General features: G+C 41.3%; 1 protein-coding gene across 17 annotated transcripts in view; it reads left to right on the forward strand.

The window, feature by feature from the left end:
* Window positions 1-24967, forward strand: part of Mkln1 (muskelin 1) — a 284064-nt gene that overhangs the window by 148138 nt on the left and 110959 nt on the right. For all 17 annotated transcript variants that reach the window (XM_060374098.1, XM_060374106.1, XM_060374099.1 and 14 more), the window contains 2 exons: window positions 6969-7113; window positions 19431-19708. In XM_060374098.1, the coding sequence (XP_060230081.1) occupies window positions 19611-19708 (98 nt within the window). In that variant the 5' untranslated portion in view covers window positions 6969-7113; window positions 19431-19610. The remainder of the gene's footprint in view (window positions 1-6968; window positions 7114-19430; window positions 19709-24967) is intronic.

Genomic DNA, 24967 nt, shown 5'->3' on the forward strand with positions numbered 1-24967 from the left:
ACCCCTACATAAACACACACACACACAATCCACAAGTTAATAACTAAATCAAGCAGGAATCATCAGTCATTGATGACACCGTTGAGAGACAGTTGATAGGCGTTAGGGTTTGGATTATAACTGAAACAGAAAAAAAATGTCAAAGTCCTTCCTATTCCTTATTATCCTATAATATACAGAGCTATTGCAGGTCTAATTTAGTCAGGTTCTATTGAGGTTCTGCTAGAGGATAGGTTCCTACTTCAACACAATTGGTGTTCTTATAGACTGCACGAGGATACAGACATACAAGGAGGATGCCATGGATGCTGAATTGAAGTGCTGCACTGTGAGCCTTGGTGTGTCCCTGGCTACCAGAAGCTGGAAAGGCAAGAATTTCTCACCACGGGATTGACAGGGAGCATGGCTCTGCCCGCACATTGTCTTCCTGTTTCCAATCTCTAGACAATAGATGTTTATAGTCATAACCACCCAATCTGTGGGTGCTGTGTTACCATAGCCTAGGAAGTCAATCTAATGAAGAACAGATTGACTCAGTGCACCCAAGTAGCACCTTGCATGTATGAAAAGTGGAGCACTCAGAGGGGAGATTTGTCAGTTTCCACTAAACTTCACATCACCAAGAGTGGGCCTCCTTAATGCTGCATCCCTCTGGTAAGATGCCGTAGGAAAGACACACTATCACTTTTATTTGGTAGGCTGACTACAGTAGGAAGGTAGAATTTATTTCCTTACAATTGGAGTCTAATCTGGCTTTGCTACTTGCTTTTTTTTTTAACAAAGAACTTTAAAACTTACATTTATTTGTGTGTGTGTGTGTGTGTGCGTGTGTGTGTGCACATGCCACAGTATGTGTGTGGAGGTCATAGGACAACTTGTGGGTATTGGTTCTTTCCTTCCACCATGTGGGTCCTAGGTATTGAACTCAGCTTGTCAAGCTGGGTGAAATGTGCCTGTATCCCCTGAGCCATTTCGCGGGTCCCTTGTTACTTACTTTTGCCAACATAATACTGCTGAAATGACAGAACCAAGTCTAAGCCAAGGCTCAAGAGAGCTTCCATGTACCTTTGGTCATGCCAGTCCTGATGGGTGTCACCTTTTATGGTAAGCTGTGTCCACCACAGGCTCATGTGTTTGGACACTGGCTGCCCATCAGGTAGCACTATTTTGGAAGGTATAGCCTGCCTAGAGGAAGTGGACAACTATGGAGAGGCCTTGAGGCTCTAGATCCCAAGCACATCTCCTGTCTGTCCCCTGCTTTCCATCCCGTCAAGATGTGAGGCAGTAAGTAGCCCCAGCTGCACACAGCAGGTGCCATTATGGAGCTATCTGGCACCCTGTTTTTTTTTTTCCCCACATCCCTTTAAACTGTGAGCCTCTAAGCCCTTCCTCACTCAAGTGGTTTCCTGACAACAGCAAAAAAGTAGCAAATACACTTGAGATGCCAGAGAGAATCAGAGATAACAGAGCACAGCTTACATCACAGAATGGTATAGACAACGGTTCTTAATATCATGTCACTGAATTTTAGGGAGCAGTTTGTTATGTAGCAACAGATAACTGTTACAGACACATACATTATATCCTTGATATCAGAGTAAGTGGAAACTAGTCAAGAGGAAACAGAAGAATTTACAACATAGGACAGTTAATAACAGCTGGCCTAGATGCAAAGCAGGGTCAGTGTCCTGTAAAACAGAGTGGGAAGACTGGTTAGACAGGATACAACTGGGCTTTTCAATTCTTGTCATCATTTGGCTTTTTAGACCAGGTAAGTCTTTCTTCTGAGAGCCAGGGAAGTATTGGACATCCAGCAGCTATTGTTGGCAGTAGACATTACATGCCTTCTTTCAATTGGATGCATTTTATCAGTGAAAGCTTCCTGAGCTAAACTTAGTGTTCAGTGTGGCAGTGTTGGAGGTGGAGAACTTTTTAGAGGTCCTGCCTACTGACAGGTGGTTAACTCACTAACAGCCCTGCTCTTGGGATTAACATAGTTCTTGTAGGAACTCAGTTCTCCTAAGTATGGGTTGTTACAAGAACCAAGTGATTCAGCCTTTCTGCATGCTGAATTCTTTTTTGTTTCTCTGCCATATTGGAATGCAACCAAGAATCTTTTTGTCAAAGCCCAAACAGATATGATCATTTTGATCATGGACTTTTAGCCTCCAAAACTATGAATCAAATAAACTTAATTATAAACTATCCAACATCATGTATCTTGTTATCGTAACAGAAAATGAATTAATGCAATGCCAGAAGTACCTCATAATAAATATCTGTGTATTGTTAAATATCAATCTTGGGACACTGGACTAGAGGAAAGAATCAAATGCAATGCTAAAATCTCAGACCAGGGGCCAGGGATCTAACTCATTTGGTTTACTGCTTGCCTGACCAAACCCTGGCTTCCATCCCCAGCAGGATGTAAACTGTAAAACACTCAGGATGTAGAAGTAGGAGGATCAGGAGTTCCAGGTCATCCTTGGCTACTCAAAGGGTTCACAGTGGGCTGTGTGAGACCTTGTCAAAAGGAGAAAGCAAGCACACAAGAAGAAGAAGAAAGAGGAGGAGGAAGAAAGGAAAGAGGAAGAAGCAGGAGGAGGAAAGAAAAGAGAGAAAAAAGGACACACATTAATCTTTGAGACAAAGGGGGAAATTCTTATATAAGGCATTTAGACAGTTGTAGAAAGTTCAATATGAGCTTTAAGATTTTATTAAATCATTGCTAATTTTCCCAAGTCTGAAATGGTATTATAGTCATATTGAATGCCCTTATTCTTTGAAGGTGTATGCTAGATTATTTTAAGTGAGCTGTCAGTTAAACATTTTAATATTCAACTTATTTTCAAATGCTTCAGTGGAAAACATGTCTAGTCATATGAGGAGATAAAGTCAAGGTGAAAAATATATAAACAGTAGCTGAAGAGAGATGAAAATGTAAGGTAATTAACTGTATTTCTTCAAACTTTTGTAGGTTTTTAAACCTTCAAAACAAAAAGCTGGGGTCAGGGGACTCATCCCTTCTTCCGGTTCCTTATTACCTAATACATTAGGCACAGGCTGCTTTAAGTGAATCTGAGGCCCCCTTTAGACTTGCCTGGACAATGAGCTAGCTCCAACCATGTGGATGGGGCTGAAATGAGACAAGGAATGGTCTGGGGATGGGTATGTATACCTTGGAACTGCACAAACTCATGAGGTCACTGGCTCACTGTCCCATCAAAAGTCTAGGCCTCAGAGCCCCACAGCTGCGTCAGCTCATCTATTGAGGTCAGACCCTGGTCTCTTCCTGCTTTCTGCCTCCGTGCTGCCTCTGAACCTAGCACTGGGCAGCATCTGTGGGCGTTCCAGACAACTCTGGTAAACAGGCACCAAAATCCAGGCTGTCTGGGACCAACATAATCTGATTATCCCTTTCTCTGAGGAGGTGGCTCTTATTTCTGTGCATATAAAAAAGAAAGACAAGGGTCCTTTAGATGGGACATGAACCATTCTCTGGCCATACAGTTGCCCAAGGAACAATGGAGGTTGGAGTCTCTGTATCTTCACTTCTCTTAATGATACTAGCTTTGTAAATCTATTCTTTCCACAATAAAACCTAATTTCTTGCTTGTATGTGTATATGTATATGCATGTGTGTGCTTGTGTTTGTGTGTGCATGTATGCATGTTGGGGAGGAGTGGGTTGGTATGTATAAACAGGCATGCCAGAACCTAATGTCTTCTTTGATGACTTCCATTTATCTTTTTGAGGCAGGGTCTCTCACTGAACTTGGGTTCACTGGTTGGTTAGATTGGCTGACTATAAACTGCAGAGATCTGCCTGTCTCCATCCCCCTTGTGCTCAAGTTACAGATGTTTTTTTAAATATTAAATTTTTATTTTTTAATATTAATTACAGTTTATTTACTTTGTATTCCAGCTGTAGCTCCCTCCTTTATTCCCTCCCAATCTCACCCTCCCTCCCTCATCTCCTCCCTGTCCCTCTCTAAGTCCACTGATAGGGAAGGTCCTCCTCCCCTTCCATCTGACCCTAGCTTATCAGGTCTCACAAGGACTGGCTGCAGTGTCCTCCTCTGTGGCCTAGCTAGGCTGCTCCTCCCACGGGGACTGGGGAGGTCAAAGAGCTAGCTGCAGAGTTCATGCTAGAGACAGTCCCTGTTCCCCTTATTAGGGAAGGCAGTTGGATACTGAGCTGCCATGGGCTATGTCCGAGCAGGGGTTCTAGTTTATATCCATGCACGGTCCCTGGTTGGAGAATCAGTCTCAGACAAGCCTCTGTGCCCAGATATATTTGGTCCTTGTGGAGCTCCTGTTCTCTGCAGGTCTTACTCTCTCTTCTTTCATATAATTCCCTCCACTCTGCCCAAGGTTTGGTTATAAGTCTCAGCATCTGTTTTGATACACTGCTATGTAGAGTCTTTCAGAGGCCCTCTATGGTAGGCTCCTATCCTGCTTCTCATTTTCTCCTACTTCCAATGTCCATCCTTGTCTTTCTAAGTAAGAATTGATCTTCTTACCCTGGGTCCTCCTTCTTGTTTAGCTTCTTTAGGTGTACAGATTTTAGTATGTTTATCCTATCTTATAGGTCTAGTATCCACTTATAAGTGAGTATATACCATGTATGTCTTTCTGCTTCTGGGATACCTCACTCAGGATGATCTTTTCTAGGTCCCCCCACTTGCCTGCGAATTTCATGATTTCCTTGTTTTTAATTGCTGAGTAGTATTCCATTGTGTAAATGTACCACAATTTCTGTATCCATTCCTCAGTTGAGGGACATCTGGGTTGTTTCCAGGTTCTGGCTATTATGAATAAAGCTGCTACAAACATGTCCTTGTTGTGTACTTGATCATATTTTGGATATATGCCTAGGAGTGGTATAGCTGGATCTTGAGGAAGCACTATTCCTAATTGTCTGAGAAATTGCCAGATTGATTTCCAAAGTGGTTGTAGAAGTTTACATTCCCACCAGCAATGGAGGAAGGAGGGTTCCCCTTTCTCCACAACCTCTCCAGCATGTGTTGTCACTTAAGTTTTTGATCTTAGCCATTCTGATGGGTGTAAGGTGAAATCTCAGGGTCATTTTGATTTGCATCTCCCTGATGGCTAAGGATGTTGAGCACTTCTTCAAGTGTTTCTCTGCCATTCTCCATTCCTCTACAGAGAGTTCTGTTTAGCTCCATACCCCATTTTTTAATTGGATTACTTGAGTTCTTTATATATGCTAGATATTAGCCCTTTGTCAGATATAGGGTTGGTGAAGATCCTTTCCCAGTCTGTAGGCTGTTGTCCTGTTTGGACAACAGTGTCTTTTGCTTTACAGAAGCTTTTCAGTTTCATGAGGTCCCATTTGTTGATTGTTGATCTTAGAGCCTGTGCTGTTGGTGTTCTGTTCAGGAAGTAGTCTCCTGTGCCAATGAGTTCTAGGGTCTTCCACACTTTTTCTTCTAACCAATTTAATGTGTCTGGTCACTTCCAGCTTTTTTATGTGGCTGAGGTTCTCATGCTTTTGCAGCAGGCACTGTACCAATTGCGCCATTGCCCCAGCCCTATATTTCTGGAGACAGGATCCTGTTACGTAGCCCACATTGGCCTTGAATTCACAGCAGTTCTCCTGCCTTAGCCACTTCCATGCTGGAATTACTGACATATGCCATTATACTCAGAATAATTTCTTAATTTGTACCATGTGACACAACAGAATTCAAATTCAAATATACTGCATAAGACATACATATAACTACAAGGCATAACATATAAAACACAAGCAAATTCAGAAGCCAAAAAGGAAAATGCTGATAAATGAATTTGTGTAAAACATTTTAAACTTTTATATGGTGAAAATGAAGATGATGGCAACAAGAGCAGCAGCAGAAAAATGCTGTACATAGAGCCAAAGACAAATGGAGGAGAAATTGTTTGCAATCCAACAGAAAAAGTGCTTATGCATTATACAAGAAGGTCTTAATTTTGTAATTTTATAAAAAAAAACAAACAAACAGAAAAATGGGCAAAGAATGTGAACAAATACTTCACATACTAAAATTAAGAATGCTGTTGGGTGTGGGGGAACATACATTTAATCCCAGCACTAGGGGAGGTAGACCAGGCTAGCCAGGGCTACACAGTGAGAGCTTGTCTCACAAAATAACAACGAAAACAAACAAAAAGTAGGAATGGCTAAGATAACTTGGAAAAAAACCATTCACCTTCATAAGTGCTTACAGAAATGCAAATCATAACAACATGTCCGTGTTTCTATGAGTAACAGATGTTTAAAGTTCAATAAAATGTGGTCTTTTGTGGTTATAGTAAGTGCATGCTGCTGGTGGGCATTAAAGCAGGACAGTGGGGAGGTGACAATTTGGAAGAGTTTCATGGTGTGCATGCTGCTGGAACCTAGGGCTTGCACATGCTGGGGAAGGGAATGCTGTCATTCCCATTTTAAATGTACATATATTATGATCCAGCAACTTCTTTAAGTAATTTATTCTATGGATAAAGTCACAATACAGGTTTCTAAAGACAGGAATGTGAGGTTATTCATGGAAGCATTGTTTATGATAATGATAGTGGAAGAATTTAAATATATATTAATTAGGAATGCTGGATTTATGGCATATCTAGTGACTGAAAGATCTCCATTTGCTAACATGGAGTTCTGCCAATATGTTATTAAATACATCATACAGCATACTGTAAATTATATAATTTACTCTGCATAGAAGCCTTGTATGCATTCTGTATCCTTAAATGGAATAACATAAGCCAAGAATTAGTTCTCAGTGTTTAACCCATGATAAAGGCAAGAAGGATATTTTTTGCTTTCTATACAAAAGTATTTTGAAGTTTCTATTTATGTTAATCATTGTCATGTCTTACTTTTACAATTAAAAATATGTAAAATATACCTCAAAACAACTTTCAAAATGCCAATCAATGCCCCTTCTGATGCTTTTGTAGGAGATGTCTGAACTACTGAAGCAAGATGAGGGTTGCATGTTGGTTAAATTGCTTTTAGCTGGGAGTGCTACTATGGAAGTGTACTGAGCCATTGTAATGAGGAAGATGATTCTGAGTGCCTAAGAAGACTGCAGCAGAGCAGCTGGTAAGTTCCTCAAGCACCTTGAGGTCATTCACCCTTCTTGCCTGGCTCATGCCCAGCCTTCAGCAAGTCTCAGATTTGAAAGCCTAAGTGGCCCAACAAGAGAAAAGCGATGTGATGAGAAATTTTGTTTATCCTGTTTCTTTCCCTTACTCTGGACTTTCTTCAAGAACGTGAAATTAGATATAACCATAACTCAAAGGTACTGAGATAAGAGAAAATTTTGAAAAGGCGCCTAGATGATTCTTGCTCTTTGTAAATGCACCATGACTGTGCTTGGCTGGCATTCTTTCAAGGACCCATGGTATTGTCAGGTCCACAGCCTCTCTCCCCAAAAATGGGAGTGTTGGTGGCAGAAGGGTTCTGGCCAGGTGAACAGAAGGAATGTGAGCAAGCCTAAAGGTTTCTGTTCACTGGAAAAGCAGATCTCTCAAGAAGGTTTCTGTTTATCAGGAACCTTGTCCTAAAATCTTCCCTGAAAGGTCAGCTACCTCAGGCAGGGTCATCTAGTTCTGGGTCAATCTAGACAGCCCTACCCTGCTGACTGTCATATATAATTGCTTGCTTTTTCCACCGTTTTGCTCTTCTCTTTGCCTTGGCAGTTTGATCCCCAATAAATCTTTCTTTCTGCCTACAGAGCAGTCTAGTTCAGTAGTTTCTCTGCACCATCTCTTATAGGTCTGACTCTGAGAGGATGGCCTCTATTGGGACATTTCTCTGTTCTCAGTAAATTGGCACATTTAGTTCCCGATGCAACGTAACTTAATTTCTATTAGTCATTTCACAGCTGGATGTTTGGAGGAGCAAAATCTAAAACACTTAGGGCTGATTTCACAAGGAAGCCGAAAACAAGGCCTTCACAGTCCCTGTTTGTAATTTTCAAGTCAGTCAATCATGTCTGCCTTGGTGGATGTTTCTCCCTAACCTGTATCAGTTGTCTGCTGAGCTGTCTACCTGGCTTCCACTTGGCTTAGGAACCTGGGGTTGTGGCCATCCTGCTACAGGTGGATGGATGCCAGGCTGCCCACCATTGTTTGTTATTAAATTGGTGATGCAATTTTTGTTTGGCAGTTTATGACTGTAAAGTTATTCAAGGATGCTGCTTAAAAATACAAGTGAACTACCAAGAGAGATATCAGAGCGGATCATAGGTTTGTTATTTTTTTTAGGTTGTTCAGGGACAAAAGCACAAAATTATTATTGTAGATTGTTATGAATCCTGAAGATGCACATACAGGGATCATTATTGCAGATTAGCTCGTGACAACTGTTCCTGATTTACTTATTTCCTCAAGAAGACACTTTGAACAATTACTGAAATGCCTTCCCTCTGTAATTACAATAATAATGATGATGATTTTGCAACTGAATATGCAATTCAGGGCATATACACTCAACTGTTTTTAGCTTCTCTCTCTTTTTACATTGATGTCAGCTGCTGTCTCCGATTATGAAGGACTGGAAAGGACTTTCCAACCAAGGGTCAATGAACTACATGATAGAGTTCTAGGAAATCACTAAAATAATAATAATTATAATAGTATTTAAGGAGCAAGCTGACTATGAGCAAGTTTTTTTTTCTTTCTCCCTTTTTTGGGGTGTTTGAAGAGAGAAACCTATTTTTAGTACTTATCTGCTCTTAAAATTAAAATAAAGTATCTTGTTGAATAATAAAATTACAAATGTCTGACAATGCCTATTCCTCCCTATACTTCCTAGTTAAGGAGTGTCAAGAGGGAAAGATGATGAAATAAGATAAAGAGGTGGATAGTGTGGGTCAGGGGAAGAGAACAGAGAAAGAAGTGGCAGCTGCAGAAAGGATAGAGGAGCACACAGTATTGAGGGACAGACAAGGGTTAAGAGAAGTTTAGAGTGGTAGTGATGGGCAGAAGGTAAAGACAGGGTCAGACAGGAAGAGAGAAGACATGGAAAGTTACAGGGGAGACTGAGGTAAGAAGATTGACAGTTGGATGCTAGCCTGGCCTACACAGGCAGGTACGTCTGTCTGTCTGTCTGTCTGTCTGTCTGTATCTCCTTTCCAGCTTGCATGCATAGAGATAAATGAATGAGGTCAAGCCTGGTGGTGCAGAAAGCTAAGGCAGGAAGAACTTGAGTTCTCGGCCTTTCTGGGCTACATAATGAAACCCTGTCAAAAAGAAAATAAGAAAATACATAAATTAGTAAATAGGAAAAATTAAACAAAAAGAAATAAATAAAACCAGAAAGGAGAAGCACAAGGTTTATATTGGAGGATTTTTTTTTCTTTTTAAAGTGTATGATGGTTAGTGGCGTTAACTTGAGAAAGTCTAGAACCCCTGGGAGATGGTCCTTGGAGCTTGCCTGTGGGGATGTCAGGCTGTGGGAAGAACTCTGTGGTGCACAGCACCATTCCCTTACTGGATCTGGACACAGGGAGCTGAGCACCAGCAGATAGACCTTCACTGCTCACTCCTGATGACAGATCACGCCATCAGCTGCTGTCAGCTGCAGCTCTCTTGACTTTCCCAATGTGAAGGATAGTGCCTTGAACTGTGAGCTAAAATAAAATATTTTGTCATGGCAATGATGAAAGAAACTGAGATAGGTGGGATGCGGTGGCACAAGCCTTTTGTCTTAACACTTTGGAGGCAGAAGGCAGGTGCATCTGTGAATACAAGCCCTTCCCATCAATGTAGTGACTTCCAGGCCAACCAAAACCACATAATAAGACTCTATGTCAAATAATAATAATAAAAGAAACAAAGACAAAGCACATGTCTTATAAAATCAGCACACCCCCAACTCAAGTTGGACAAAATTAAGACAGAGACCAGAGGTTCTAGACCTTCTGGTATGTGTTTAGTATGGCATCTCTTTAAGTTGGTTGTGGAGCTGAGTAGTGGTCATTACAGCATTATTTGTAAATATGCAGGAAGAACATAAATCACAATTTTCAGGGACCAGCAAGATAGCTCAGCAGCTAAAAGCATTTACTGCTAAGCCTCCCCTGCACGCGCGCGCGCGCGCGCGCGCGCACACACACACACACACACACACACACACACACACACACAGTAGCTTTGAAATTTATTAACATGATAAAGTCTTCTATAAAAGCTTGCATTTGAGGCTGGTAAGATGGCTCATTGGATAAAGGCATTTGCTGTCAAGCCTCCCTCCCCTACCATCCCACCCAGAAAATAAATAATTTGAAAAACTTGTAGGTATGATAAATTCTTCTATAAAAAAAAAAAAAAGCATTTAAGGGCTGGCAAGAGGACTCATCAGTAAAGGTGCTTACTGCCAAGTTTGATGACCTGAGTTCAATCCTCAAGACCCACAGGGTAGAAGGAAAGGACCACTCCCACAAGTTATCCTAGGGTATGAGTGATTTAACTTGATTCCAACATTGGGACATCTAGTACTTTTTTTCCCTTGAATATCATTTCAGCTCAGACTGATCTGGGATATGGTAGAACCTGGAGACACATTACTGTCTCTTTGCTATGTGCCATTATCTGGGACATACTGTGTCATCTGGAACATCCTGTGTCCCTTTGTTCCCTGACTTGCCCTCTGGGTTCTCCTCTCTAATGTAGAACCGTCCAAAATTATTTTTTATTACTAACTTTTCTATCACAGTCACTCCCCAATTTTATGGAACTATGGGATTATTTCTAGATGATTCTACTCTATTTTATCAATACCCAGCATTAAGAAATACAACATTGGGTGTGGCCTTACAGCTATCACCAATATCACCACTAATAACATATATATGTTATTATATATATATATATATATATATATATATATATATACCATTTCTGAACAGACTCATATAAGTCAGGTGTATTCTCTCTGCCTGGTACAACATGGAACAGGATGGGTTAGTGCTCACTTCAATGAATGGATGGACTTTGTTTAACTAACAAAGAAAGGGAATTAGAGCCAACTAGATAAATCGGGGAAATGAGAGAAACTAGTTATGTCTGGTGTTTCACAAAAACCAAGGTATGGGTAGGGGAGGGGCATAGAAAGAGTCTGACCTCAAAGCTCCTTAACCTTGGCCATTTCAACCAAGAAGGTCGGGACACTTTTTCTGAGCCAGTTGCAACCCCGCCCCCGGGCCTTTTGGCTCTATAATACTCTAGGAAATCAGTGTTAATTGCTCTTTTGAAATATCATTTTGTCAGCTCCATTTGGATGTGGCAATTTGTAAAAGCACTTTCCAGCAGTTGACAGTTCATCCAATATCTATGTGGTACCCAGACATTTCCTGGGACTTCTGCCCACCTCCTATGCGGCTGGCAGTATCTGCCAAACCAGGACATGTGCTTAGCTGGGATTATCTTGGAACTAAGTAGGGCTTTGTTATACCTAAGATTTGTTTAAATTCTGCAACGGTGAAGGGCAGCCCTACTTAATCCAAATAATAAAGGTGAAATTTAAAAATTAGGAGTAAGGATATTATACAGTTAGATAAAGTGCTCTTTAAGCATGAGGACCTGAGTTCAGTATCCAGTATCCAAGTAAAAAAGTTGGAGTGGTAGTGCTCTTGTAACCCAGCACTGGAGAGGTAGGGACAAGCCTTCTGGGTTGCTGGGTAAGGTCCAGGTCAGTGAGAGAACATGTCTCAAAAAGGCAAAGTAGATGATACTTGAGGTTGACCTCTGGCTTCCATAAACACGTGCACACATCTCTATGCCCACCCCCTCCAAACTAAAAATTAGCAGGTGCTTGAAGATTGCCTCAGTCCACAATGGACTGATAAGAATTGGGGCTCTGACAGGTTCAAGGACAAGGTCAGCAGCAGGCTGGTGGCTGGGAGCCAGGTCAAGAATATTGTTTGCATGACGCTCTCTGGAGCATGCCTATAGGGCTGTGAGTTTCAGTTAAAGTTGTTTCTTTTTGAAGCTCTTTCCTTTTGGCCAGCTCCTTCACACGCGCTTCAAGGTCACAGCCTAGACCAAATGTTTACAGAAAAAGCTAGGCACTTACGAAGAGGATTCTCTGCCAGCTCCTGTACTCCCAGTGCCTGGCTCCAAACAAGCTCAGCAAACCAAGGAAGGGATAAAGTGGTCCCTGGAACCAAGAAATGTTAGGTTTGAATGCCACTGAGAAAACAGATGCACTCTGCCCTACTTCCGCAGCAGCTGACACTACTGCTGCTGCTGCTGCTGCTGCTGCTGCTGTTGCTGCTGCTGCTGCCACCTTCTGGGAGAAGACAGACCTGAACTTCACACCTGAAGCCCATGGCAAGGTTTACCAGTGACTTGGCCAAAGGCCCTGCTGGGCATGAAATACCTTTGTCTTCAGAAACAAACAACCCCAAACTAATTACCTTCTTACTCAACAACAAGAAAATCACACCTGTCCTTTTTGCATCTCTTTTGTTATTTATTTATTTTTTTGACCACATTTTACTTAAAGCAATGATTTCAGGGCTAGGGAGAGTGCAGCCATGATAGAAAGAGCCCAGCACTGGGAAAAAAAAAAAAAAAAAAAAAAAAAAAAAAGGCTTTGTAACTGTTAGTTTCAGGAATATATCAGAGACTCCTCCTCTTGGCTGGAGTAATGGTGAGGATGCATACACACGGGATCTTTCAATACACATGGGTGCATACAAGCATCTTAGTTTACTTGCTGGGATGTTCTGAGAGTTGAGATAGTAATGCAAGGTCCCAGTGTTCAAGAAATGTTTTCAATAGAGGTGACTTCGTGCTTCCATCTTCCTGGGGACTTTCTCTAATATCTTAGTTTCTTTTCCTTTTGCTGTGATTAAAAAATAAAAAATAATTTTTTGTGATTAAAAAATAAAATAAAATAAACAAACAAAAACAAATCAAAGGAACATTTATTTTAGCTCACAGTGCAAGGGAACAACCAATCCTGGCAGAGAAGCTGAGGCAGCTAGTCACACTAAACCCAGAAAGCAAAGAGATGAGCATTAGTGCTCAGCTCACTTTATCATTTTATCCAGTTCAGAATTCCTACCCAGGGAACAGTAGTACCCCATACAGCTGAAAAGGCTCTTCTTTAGCTGCCGAGATAGCTCAGTGGCTAAAAACACTTGTGGCTATTGTGGAGAACCCAGGTTCAGTTCCCAGAACCTACTCAGTGGCTCATAACCATCTGTGACTCCAGTTCCAGAGGACCCAATGCCTTGTCCCCATAGGCTTATGACCATCTTATAAAGCAAAGTGCATGCATCCAACATCAAAAGTCCCCATAGTCCAGTGGTTATCAACTTCCCTATTGCTGTGACCCTTTAATACAGTTCCTCGTGTTGTGGTGATCCCCAACCATAAAATTATTTTTGTTGCTGCTGCGTAACTATGATTTTGCTACTGCTGTGGATCGTGATGTGAGTATCTGATAGGCAGGGTGTCTGCTATGCAACCTTTGTGAAAAGGTCACTCAACACCCACAGTGGTCATTACCCATAAATTGAGAACCACTTCTAATAACAATTACAAAGTCTCTTAACTGTGAATTCCTATAAAATAAGCAAGTTATGTACTTCCAACATTAAATGGCACTGAGTAAACATTCCCATTCCAAAAAGGAAGGATGGGGCATAGAAAGGAATGAGGGATCAAAGCAAGTCCAAATCCAGTAGGGCAAACACCAAATCCTACCATTGTGTCTTGTAATATAATTATCTGGGCTCCAAATGACCTGAATGGCCCCACTCCTCCAGCTCCGCTGCCTGCAACACACATAGCCTCTCTCCTAGGCTAGCTCCATTCCTCCTGTCAGCTCTTCTTGGCAGACATTGCATGGTCCTCGTATCGCCAGTGTCTGGGGGCCACCTTATATAGCCTCATGCACTAGCCTTTCAGAGCCTCCTTTGGAGGGACCCTGACTCTTCCACATGTTAGCTGGCTTCAGTAGCCCTTTCACACTGCAGATCAGACAGACTCTGTGCCTGATTCTAAGTTTGCATTTTTAATGATTCCAAAACTAGTGCCATGTGGCTGCTGCTGCTAAATTCTGCTGCCAGCTCATGATATAGCCTGCCCCTGTATCACAGCCATAGCAATGTCTGTATACTTTCTGGGCTGACCTGGTGAAACATTTCCTTAGGTGATTGTGTTTGAGCAGAGAACACTTTAGTGTTTAGTTTAGGCTCTCTCCTTTCAAACACATTTAGACCCTCATGTGATGGAGCCTGTGATAGTCTAGGTTTTACTCTCAGGGTACCTTTCTCATTTTTCCAATGCAGTGCTGGAGGTTTCTCTTCAGTGGTGCTATTTTACTTAATAATCACAATTGTTTCCTCATTACTGGCCTGAATGTTCTCCTAACTTGAAATGTCCTCAGCTAAACAAAATAGCTTTAAATTCAACATCATTTACATTCTCAGGATATAGGCAAAATGAAGCCAGATTCTTAACCAGAATATCACATGACTGCTCCCTGGCCCTGGGAGAATCTTTGTTTCACTCTGATAACTCATGAGCTGGGCCTTCATCGTCTGTGTTTGTTCAGCAGTCTTATATTCTAAGCCCTAATCAGAACAACCAATTAAGCTCAATGACCCCACTCTTGGCACCAATTTTCTTTTCCTGTTCATATGCTAAAATACCCTGACAAAAGCAACTCAGGGAGAAAGGGCTTATTTTAGCTTACATAGGAATATAAGTATATAGGAATTTAGTTCATAGGAATATAAGATAGCAGGAGCTTGAGGTAGCTGGTTACATTTCATCCACAGTCAGGAAACAGAAAATGATGAATGCTAGCATTCTGCTTGCTTTATTCTTGGAATACAGTTTAGAATCCCCCACCTAGGAAATAGTCTTCCCACATCAATCAACCTAATCAAAATAACTTCTCACAGACACTATCAGAAGCTGACCTTAATCTAGACTTCAGCATACAGTGAGACTGGGTTTTTTTTTCCCTAGGTGACTCTGAATCCTGCCAAGTTGACAACACCAACCACTGACCAAATTTTGAACTGAAAATCCCTATGCCTTTAATTCTGTCCAGTCTTTAATTTTGTGAAAAAATAATTATAAATTATCAAGAAGAAATTCAGAAGGAACCAAGAGACATGTTTCTTGAACACCTAGCATATGCCTATCATAGAGCATTTGAAGAATAATAACATTAATATAGACAAACATAACACAGATTTCTCATGAAATGCATAGGAAAAATCAGGGATTTGGGGTCTAGATGGACCTTTGGGAACAGCTCAGTTGTATGTCTTAGGTGTGATAGCTAATATACTTGGGCATTATGTTTTTATCTGTTGTATACTACTGTAAAAGAACATTTTTCATCTACATACATGCTTGCTTAGAAGACAGCAAATTGGATAATTCATCATGTTTCATCTGTTTTGTTTTCGTTGTTGTTTTTTTTTTTTTTTTTTAAAGACAGGGTTTCTCTCTGTAGCCTTGGCTGTCCTGGACTCACTTTGTAGACCACGCTGGCCTCAAACTCACAGAGATCCACCTGCCTCTGCCTCCTGCAGTGCTGGGATTATAGGTGCATGCTACCAACACCAGCCTTGAAATCCCTTTCTTAACAATAAGCAAGTGCCTTTTGCTGTCAGCCAATTGGTATGTTCCTTTGCATAGACATAAACTCAGCTGTGGTTGATTTGCTTTGTAACTTTCATGGCCTTTATTACTATTACTTGGCTATGGATATTTTAATAGTACCTTATAGTTGATTAAATTTATTCCCAACTTACTTGGGAAGAATTATGATCAAACAGAATGAATTTTTGAACCAAAGATGGTCTGTTTGTATCACGGAGTAGCTGGATTCTTTGGATAAAGCCATGCATCAGTCAATGATCCATGCTTTGCTTGAACTTTTTTTTTTTTTAAGCCAGTCTTTTGCAGTGGTTGGCTTTTTCTCATTATATAGACATTAGCTCAAATATTACCTTCTTAGGGAATCTGGCCAATCTAAGAATTACTCTGGATTAGTCTCTTTAGCATTTAGTACAGGCTAAAATTATCTAGATGACTTATTATAGATGTTGGCCAAGCAGAGAATGCTAGCTTCATGAAGTGGGGCCTTGTTTTGCTCCAATGATGCTCATTGTCTCCCTAGCATCCAGGAATGCTTTGGGCATCATAGCTTCCCTCAGTAAGTCTTCCTTACAGTGAGAGCAAAAGAGAGTGGCTCAAAAAACCCCAAACATAATGAGCTACCCTCTGCAAGAAGTATTTGAAGGTAGTACAAAGGCCTCTGGGGGACAAGAAGACTGGGTCACCGGTGCTGGGTGTTGCCGGCACACTGTTGATCCTTACACTCCATGATGGTTTATAACAGGTCCCATCTGTGAAGAACAGTGGTACAGGGTGACTGTCCAGCTGCTATCAGTTCCCAGGCCTTCTACATGCATCTCTGGAAACAACCCCACCACCTAAAGTCATGCCTCAAAGGCAGGAGAGAGTAAATATATACCCCTAGAAGTCTAGTACGTCAGGAATCTCCTTGTGGAGTCTGCAGTTTCTTGAGTTTCCAATTTTATTTGAACACTACTACAAAATTTGGGCTGAGTATCAATATATCTGTTTGTATTTCTATTAACATAGGGATACTTTACATTACATCATTTGTGAAATTTGTGTTATAGGAAAACCATGTTTTCTTAGTTCTCTATGTTGTCTTGGCTTGTCTTCTCTATGTCCCTCATACCTAAGGGACATATATTGACAGGGTTTGACACTCTTACCTTTACAGCACACTTGCCTCTAGAGTTGAAACTCGCTTTCAGCACAATTTACTTATTCTTCAGTAAGCTCTCACTGAGCACATACTATATATTAGACACCAATATACTGAGACTACACTACATAGCTATAGCCATGAATTGGATATGCATGGCTCCGACCATAATGGGAGTTGTCTTTTATACAATAGTGAAATAAAGAAAAAGAAACATTGTGATGATTGTTAAGCTAAGGAGGGGGAGCTCAGGGTGTTAAGGGAAATGTAAGAAAATGTCAAGTAATCTTAAAATAGGTCATGAGGAAAGATTCTCCAAGGTAAAATCTAAAGAACAAGCAGAGTTAGCCAGGTAAAATGTGTGGTGGCAGATATTCCAGAGCAGGACTAGTCTGTTCTTTGGGGATGGAGAGGATGTACACTATATAGTAGCAATTTGGAATGTTTGTTTAGTATGGCAGGAATAGAGTGCTGAGGAATTGTTGGCATGGCAAAGAAAATAGAAAAAGGAGAAAGCCTGAGTATAGGCTGGAGGGATAATTTAGGGCCCTTTGTTAGTCCATTTATAATGGAATATAAAGTCCCAGAAGATGCTGGACTTGGCAGCACACACCTTTAGTCCTAGCACTTAGGGAGGCAGAGGCAGTTGGATTGTTGTAAAGCCAGCCTTCTCTACAAAGGAAGTCCAGGACAGCCAGAGAAACCCTGTCTCAAAAAAAGAGACACAGAGAAACCCTATCTACAAAAAAAAAAAAAAAAAAAAACCAAAAAGAAAGAAAGAAAGAAAAAAAGAAAAAAAAAAAAAGTCCCAGAAGAGTCAAACATGGCAATCCTAGTCTTCAAGAGAAGCAGAGGCAAGACATCCTCTGTACTCTGCAAATTCAAGGCCAGTCAGATTCTCTCTTGAAAACAACAACAATCATAACAACCTCCTCCATCGAAGTACCAAAAGAGGGTACAGGAATGTTTAACACTTAAGAGGAATTGATTTAAAAATGCATGGGAGGTGGAGGTGTGGAGAAGCCCAAGGGGCCTCAAACCTATAAAAAGATCTACAGGCAACTGAGTAGAGCTGGAGAGATGGCCTTCCTCAGGGAAAAGCACACGAATTGTTTGTCCAGTGCCCAAAGGTCACACCTTAAAACATACATACTGGTAACATTATATGGACTCAACAGGTTGTATTTGGGAATATATACAAGTACATATATGCAATAACAATTAATGGAAAAAGTAGCCATTTGAAGAGTAAGGACTACTATATAGAAGGTTTGGAGGGAGGAAACGGAATAGAGAAACGTGATTAGATTATAATCTCAATAAGAATAATTGGTTTATACCTGTTTTTCTCAAAGTTTGATCAGGAACTATATAATTCTATGCCTGAGAAAAAATTTTTAAAAGAGGCTTATTAAGAGTGAGGTAAGATGAGGAATTAGCAAATTGTTGGTCCTCAAACTAATTGAGTTGAATCCCCACTTTATCTTCTCCCTTTAAGAGACAACCTTTTCCTCCAAGATATTCTCTCTGCAGCTAACTTCCTCTATCTAAGGCAGTTCTCTAACACAAATCACTGGGGTCAGACTACTGCCTCAGGGACCATACCCTTCCCCAGCAGTCTTCTCTTAAAGCACATGGAATCTTCAAGATTGAGTATATGCGTGGCCTAGCTGACATTTCTAATGGTATGCTCGTAGAGACTACTAGTAAAATTTCTCCGATGGAAACGAAGCCAACAAAGAATTGGAGAGAGTTGATTGATGGGAGGTTAATGATCATAATTAAAGAGTATAACTATTGGTTTACCTGACCATTTATCGAGGAACTTTTTGCTTGAGTTTTTCCATCCTCTGGTTGACATAATGATACTCTCCAAATTTTCAGGAGTCTAACCTCTTAGTCATTAGTCATTAGTTAGTCATTAGGAATGACACAGTTTTTGGCTAAGCAAGGAAATAAATATGTATATCCCTGACAAACAGGTGCTTGGTGGAAGCATTATCTACTTTGCCACGTATTTAGACCAGGTGTCCCTTTTGTGATAAGCTGGGATGATGCCGGTCTGGCTTTCTGAACTGTATGTTGGGGTTGGCAGGGGGTACTCACTATTCCTTCTGAAGAGGACATAGTCTTTTCTTGAGCATCTCTCTCTTCCCAAACATTTGGGTTAAATTTATGTTAAAATGAAAAGCAAGCAGATTTACCATCTGAAACAATGATGACACTAAGGACATTTTCCTGGTACGTGGGTGAATGTCTGAATAAACCGATGCCTCAAAAATATTAGTAAGAGAGGCCTCGCAAGAAATGTTTACAATGAAGGACATTAGGGACTGAAAGCAGAACACACTAGCTTTTCTTTTTTTTTTTTTTTTTTTTTTTTTGCCTCCACCTGACCCTTGAACACCGTGACAAGGACATTTTACTCCAGGACAATTCTAGAGACATACATCATTATTGAACTTCAAATCTAGCGCAATGGGTTCCAAAGTCAGAAAGGTATTCCCTTTCCAAGCTGATCTAATTTTCCCTTCCTGTTCTATAACTAAGATTTTTTTTTTTTTTCCAAAATGTGCTTGGCTTTGTCTTTACCTGCGCTTGTAAGAAAAGTCCTCTGTGACACTCCTCTTCCATCCTCACAGAAAAGCCTCCTTTGGAGGGTCAGCTAGGAAAGGACAGCGTGGGAAACCTGAGGAAGCGGCCTCCACCAACCCTCCCTGCGCGGCCGGGTCCACGCTGCGGCCCCTTTAAGAGCAGGCCACGTCCCCGCCCTCCTCCTGGCGGGGCTGGCGATCGGTGGCGGCCGCTACGGTGCTGACAAGATGGCGGCTGGCGGGGCTGTTGCTGCGGCGCCCGAATGCCGGCTTCTGCCCTACGCGCTGCACAAGTGGAGCTCCTTCTCGTCCACCTACCTTCCCGAGTAAGTGCGGGGCGCCGCGCTCGAGCTGTCGGCGCCGCTCGGCGGGAGCGAGGCCAGGCCGAGCGTGCGGTGGAGGGGAGCGGAGCGGAGAGGCCCAGGTGGGGCCTGTGGGGGGAACGCGCGGCCTCCGGAGCGGCTCGCTGCGGCGGCCGGGAGCTCCGGCCTGGCGGGCCGAGGCCCGGGGGAGGGCTCGGGAGCGAGCTCGGGCGGCGGCGAGGCGGGAGTTGAGGCGGAGCGGGGCTCGGGGTCCGGCCGCGGGCGAGCCGCCGCCGCCGTCTGAGGTGGTCGGGGCCCGACCTTCCAGTACCGCTCGGACTTGCAGTCCCGGAGTTTCCGAGCCCGCCTTCACAGTGCTGAGCTCTGTAGGAGCGGTGGGAGAAGTTGGGGAGCCCATCTGCATCCTGGCAAGAACTTGGAGGACTGGCAGAGGGGGTGTCTGTGCTTTGGGGGCTGGAAGTTCTGGGAAAGACAGAAGAGGAGGGCAGGTCTGGAGGAGTGCTGCTTGCGCTAGGGAGGGAGCATCTCAGCAAAAACGGCTTTATGAACGAAACAAGTAACTGATACAGTTTTCTGTTGCTGTGCAAATTAAATGACTACATCTCGGGAGTACCGAACAATGACTGTTCTCCATGTATATTTTAAAAATTCCTCAAGTTTGTTCAGATTTGATTTCTCAAGTGCAGTCAGGCGGGACTCTCAAAGTGAAGCTACCGGCAGGAGAGTCTCCCTTGATTGCCAGCCTGCCCTCCTAGTCCAGGTCAAGGGTTGGCACCGAAGCGCTGTAGCTCTGGCCCAGGGAAAGGCTGACCTGTGGTCTGATCTGGCCGGTTGTGGCCTGTTGATGGGTGGTACGTGCCACATCCCAGGTTGATGTTGGAACCCAACTTTTAATTTGAGGGTGAGCTAGATAAAAACTAACCTTCAGTTGAAGTTGACATGCAGCTGCTGTATGTATCTGAACCTCTGTCTTTTTTTGTTTTGTTTTTTTGTTTTAGCTTTTTAGTTTGTTTTGAGTAACTCCTCTTTGAATTTGAAGCTGTTGAACATTTTCCGTGTCTAGGTTAGAGTTGGTGGAGGTCACTACCACTTATTTTTTTTCCCTGGCCCTGAGTTAAATTACTTACAGTTTAGGTTGTCTGCCACCCTTTACACTTCTGGTGTAGGCATGAGACGTGGATAGCCCAAATCCCATTTGAGTTACTTGTATGGGCATGTTAGGGAGGCATTTCCAAAAGGAGCTGATCTGGTGGGATAGTGGCTTTAATCAGACTGTTATTTGGAATGGGCAGAATCTGCTGTTGCAGTTAGAACGTAACTGGGAGAAAGCCATTGCTATAGGTTTCTTAGGGCTATTGAGAAAATAGTGTGTAACACATATATACATATATGTGTAGTGTGTACTTTCACTTGGTGTATCTTGTTTAATCCCAATGACATTCAGAAATGTATTTTTTGTTTTAAAATTTTATTTCAAAAAAGGTAGTTTTATTTTAAAATACTTTAGAGTTCAGTAATCTGAAGTTTTTCTTTTGAAGGAAAGTAGTTGAGCTTATGCAGCTTGAGTTTGAGAATTTTGTCGGCAGGTTGGTGTGTGTGTGCCTAAATTGTGAAATTCTTGGTTCTGAACTTAGGTTAGCAAGTGTGGATGTTATAACTTTGTATGGCAAGAAGTTTAAGAAAGGTACTAAATTTTTTTTTTGTCTAAAAATCACATCTAATGGGGTAAAATAGTAAAAGGCATTATGTAATGTCTTAAGCAGGTGTGATGCTACTTTTTTTGTAGGTCTAGCCAGTCATTTGTTTAAATTGTACAGAAAACAGCAAGTATTTATTGACAGAAATGTAGGTAATTTGGTGGTGGCAGTAATTACAGAATGTGATGGTATTTTCTATGAATATTTCAAGTGTTTTAACTCATTTTGTCCTTAACACTCTTTTAAAGGATCCCAAAAAGCTGGTGCTGGGCCTCATAGGAGATGCCTGTGATGCAAGCAGTTAGGAAGCCGAAGCAGGAGAACCAAGTTTAAGCTTATCCTCAGCCATCAGCCTGGGCTGTAGAGACCCTGTGTTGTTACCCCTGTTTCAAATAAGAAACAGGCGTGGAGAGGTTCAGATTTGCCTGTGGTCATCTACCTAGGTGAAGCCAGAGTTGAACCCAGAGAATCTGCTCCAGTCCATGGCCCCCTGTGTTTTTCTTTCTTAACCCTTCTGTCCAGGTGCTGGTGTAAGAAACCAGAGATTGGAAGGAATTCTGCTAAAGGCATTTGTGTTTTAGTCGTTGAAAGACATGAAAAGGGCTGGAGAGATGACTCAGTGAGTGTCTTCGTACAAGCTTGAGGTCCTGAATGCAAATCATAGCACAAATACCTTGTATGGTGCGCCTGTAACCCCGTTGCTCGTGGTGGGTGGGGACTGGAAGATCCCTGAGGCTGACTGGGTACCAGCCTACTTGTAGCTTCAGCCAGAGACCCTGTCTGAAGGGAACACGGCAGGAAGATAGAGTAGGAACCCTGTGTCCTCCTCTGGCCTCTCTGGCTTTCTCCAGCATACACACACTTATCTGTACACATAGATGCACATAGACCTCATATGCACAGGAACCCACACCCCCATGTCATGGAAAGAATTCCAATAAAGATTTCTTTCTAGGACTTTCTTTTAATGCAGAAAATCACCTTTCCTTTTTAACTCCTAGGATTGATTTGAACTTTTAAAATATTAAAATAAATCTAAAGATAACACTTTTTTTTACTTTAAAGCTAACAAATTGTTTTTTTATTTTTCAGTGTATTTAAATTAGCTTACCTGTATTTTAATTTTTTCTGAAATTTATAACTAATTTTGAAATTAAGAGAGGTACATGTAACTGATAGTTGATAGAATTGAACCCAGTGCATGTAAAACATTTTTTAAATCTCTGATCCCTGTTTTAGATGTTTGTTGTTGTATGTTATAATGAATTTGGTTGTGGTTTATTGAGTACTTAAAAATGTTCATGAGATGCTTTTTTTCATATAGTTTTGTTTAATCTTAAGTACAAACCTGCAATGCGCTTCATATGTCTACAGATGAGGAAGCTGAGATTAATATGTAAGATACTTGCCTCCATCATACAGCTTCCCAGAGGCTTGGCAAATTCTTATTTAAAAACCAGTATACACTGGCTCTGCCAGTAACAAGAAGCTATTAAGTACTCTTCTGTTCCTAGATTTGGTCTTCACCCCGAACACCAAGATGATTATGATATTATCTTTTACAGCTAGGGAACCTGAGATTTAGCAAAGTTACTTTGCTTTTGTCTGGGAGTTGAAAGCATCAGAGTGAGGATTATGGTCCTGAGCTTTCTGTCTATTCTGCACAATCTCCTTCAGCCAGGGAAAGGTGTTTTATCTTGATGTTTATGGGTTTGCTATGAAACACTGGTTTACATATATGCTAATTCCACTGATGGGGAATGATTCTCAATTTTATTTTATTATTGAATGAATTAAATAATTTTAATAGTGTAACATTTGATCAGGATGGGTGAATTTATTTCAACTTAGCTAATTAAAAACTGTCACATTTAAAAATAAATGTTTTGTTCTCATTGTAAAAATGCCCAACGTTTGTAATATTTTCTGAATATCCACAGAAACAAATGTATATTACCCCATCTCCCATGCCGAGATTGCTAACTTCACATATGTGACCCCGAAGCTGTCGTTGTCTGCTTCTGCTTAGTGTTTCATGTCTTCTTTTCGGTCTTTAGAGTACTAAGTAAGCATTAGTGAGTTTCTAATTTGAAAACTCATTAGCTCTGTGATCTGATACTTTTGAGCACCTATGTTTTGGATTTTTGAGCATATGGATTTGGGGACATTTTGGATTTTTAATTTCTGTATTAGAGATTTTTAGTTATTAAAGTCTAAAATGTAAAACAAACAAACAAAAAACCCCAAAACAAAAAGAACCCTCCAAATTCAGAGATAGTTCTGTCCCAATTATTTTGTAAGGGATGCTCAGTCCATATAATAGACATTTTCTTAGAAGATAAGATACTCTTTTTTATTCACTTGCATAGATACATATATATTCTAGGTAATTTTTATTTAGTTGGTTTCCTATTATTGGGCATTTAGGCTTCTTGATTTTGTTGCATTTTTTTTCCCTTTTGTTGTTCTTTGGTCATTATGAATAATGACATTGTTTGCCTAATCGATTTTTTTTTTTTTGAAAGAGAGACTTATATACCCCTGCCAGCCCTGAACTTGCTGTATAGCTGGGTTTGTCTTTGACCCTCTTAATTCTCCCACCTCCTCCTCGTAGGTACTGGGATGGCAGAATGCAGCAGCATACCTGGCACTGATGAGACAAAAGAAACTGAGGTCTGAGTCCCTAGGTGCTGGGCGGCTACATTAATGGTGTTGGTTTACTTCTGCTGATCTCTGTGGACTGTTGAATTCTGAGCACCTGAGCTAATTTATTATCACTCTTGGTATTTGAGAATCACATTAAAAAAAAAAAGTTTTTCTTTTGTTTTGAGGTAGAGTCTTACTATGTAGTTCTGTCTCTTGTAGTCCAGGCTGGCCTCCAACTCACAGAGTGTCCTGTCTCTGCTTCCTGAGCATTGGTACTAGAGGTGGGCAACACTCTGCCCAGCTTCATTTGTTTTCCCAAAATAAGAGCTCACTCTATAGCCCAGGTTGGCCTAGAATTTACTATGTAATCCAGGCTGTCCTTCAGCTTGAGCCAACCTTCTTGCCTTAGCCTTTAACCCGAGCACTTGAGGGCAGAGGCAGATGGATCTCTCAGTTTGAGGCCAGTTACAGGTAGATGGTGACATCTTTTCTAGGAAAAAAAAAAAAATTGTAGAGGAACAAATGGCTCTAATTCTTGCATTGCTTTTTGGGCCTGATACAGGGCGTTCTTGATGTTTCATATGCAGATAATATGTATTTCAATGCTTTATAACCTCATTCTGCTGTTTTTTTACTCATTCAGAAACTAACTTTAAAAAAAAAAAAACAAAAAAAAAACTAACTTTGGAAATGACAGATTTTCTGGTTTTCTTTTGTTAAGTCACATTTTTATTGATGGTGTGTGTGTGTGTGTGTGTGTGTGTGTGTCACATTGTGTTTTTGGGCAATCAGGATAACTTGGGGAGCTCTGTCCATCTGCCATGTGGGTCTTGGGGATTATATGCAGGTTATCAGGTTTGTTGGCACGTGCTTTTGCTGCTGAGCCATTTTGATGGTTTAGGAATGAGAGATAATAACA

This window comes from Meriones unguiculatus, chromosome 21 (assembly GCF_030254825.1).
Source record: "Meriones unguiculatus strain TT.TT164.6M chromosome 21, Bangor_MerUng_6.1, whole genome shotgun sequence".
Taxonomy (NCBI): domain Eukaryota; kingdom Metazoa; phylum Chordata; class Mammalia; order Rodentia; family Muridae; genus Meriones; species Meriones unguiculatus.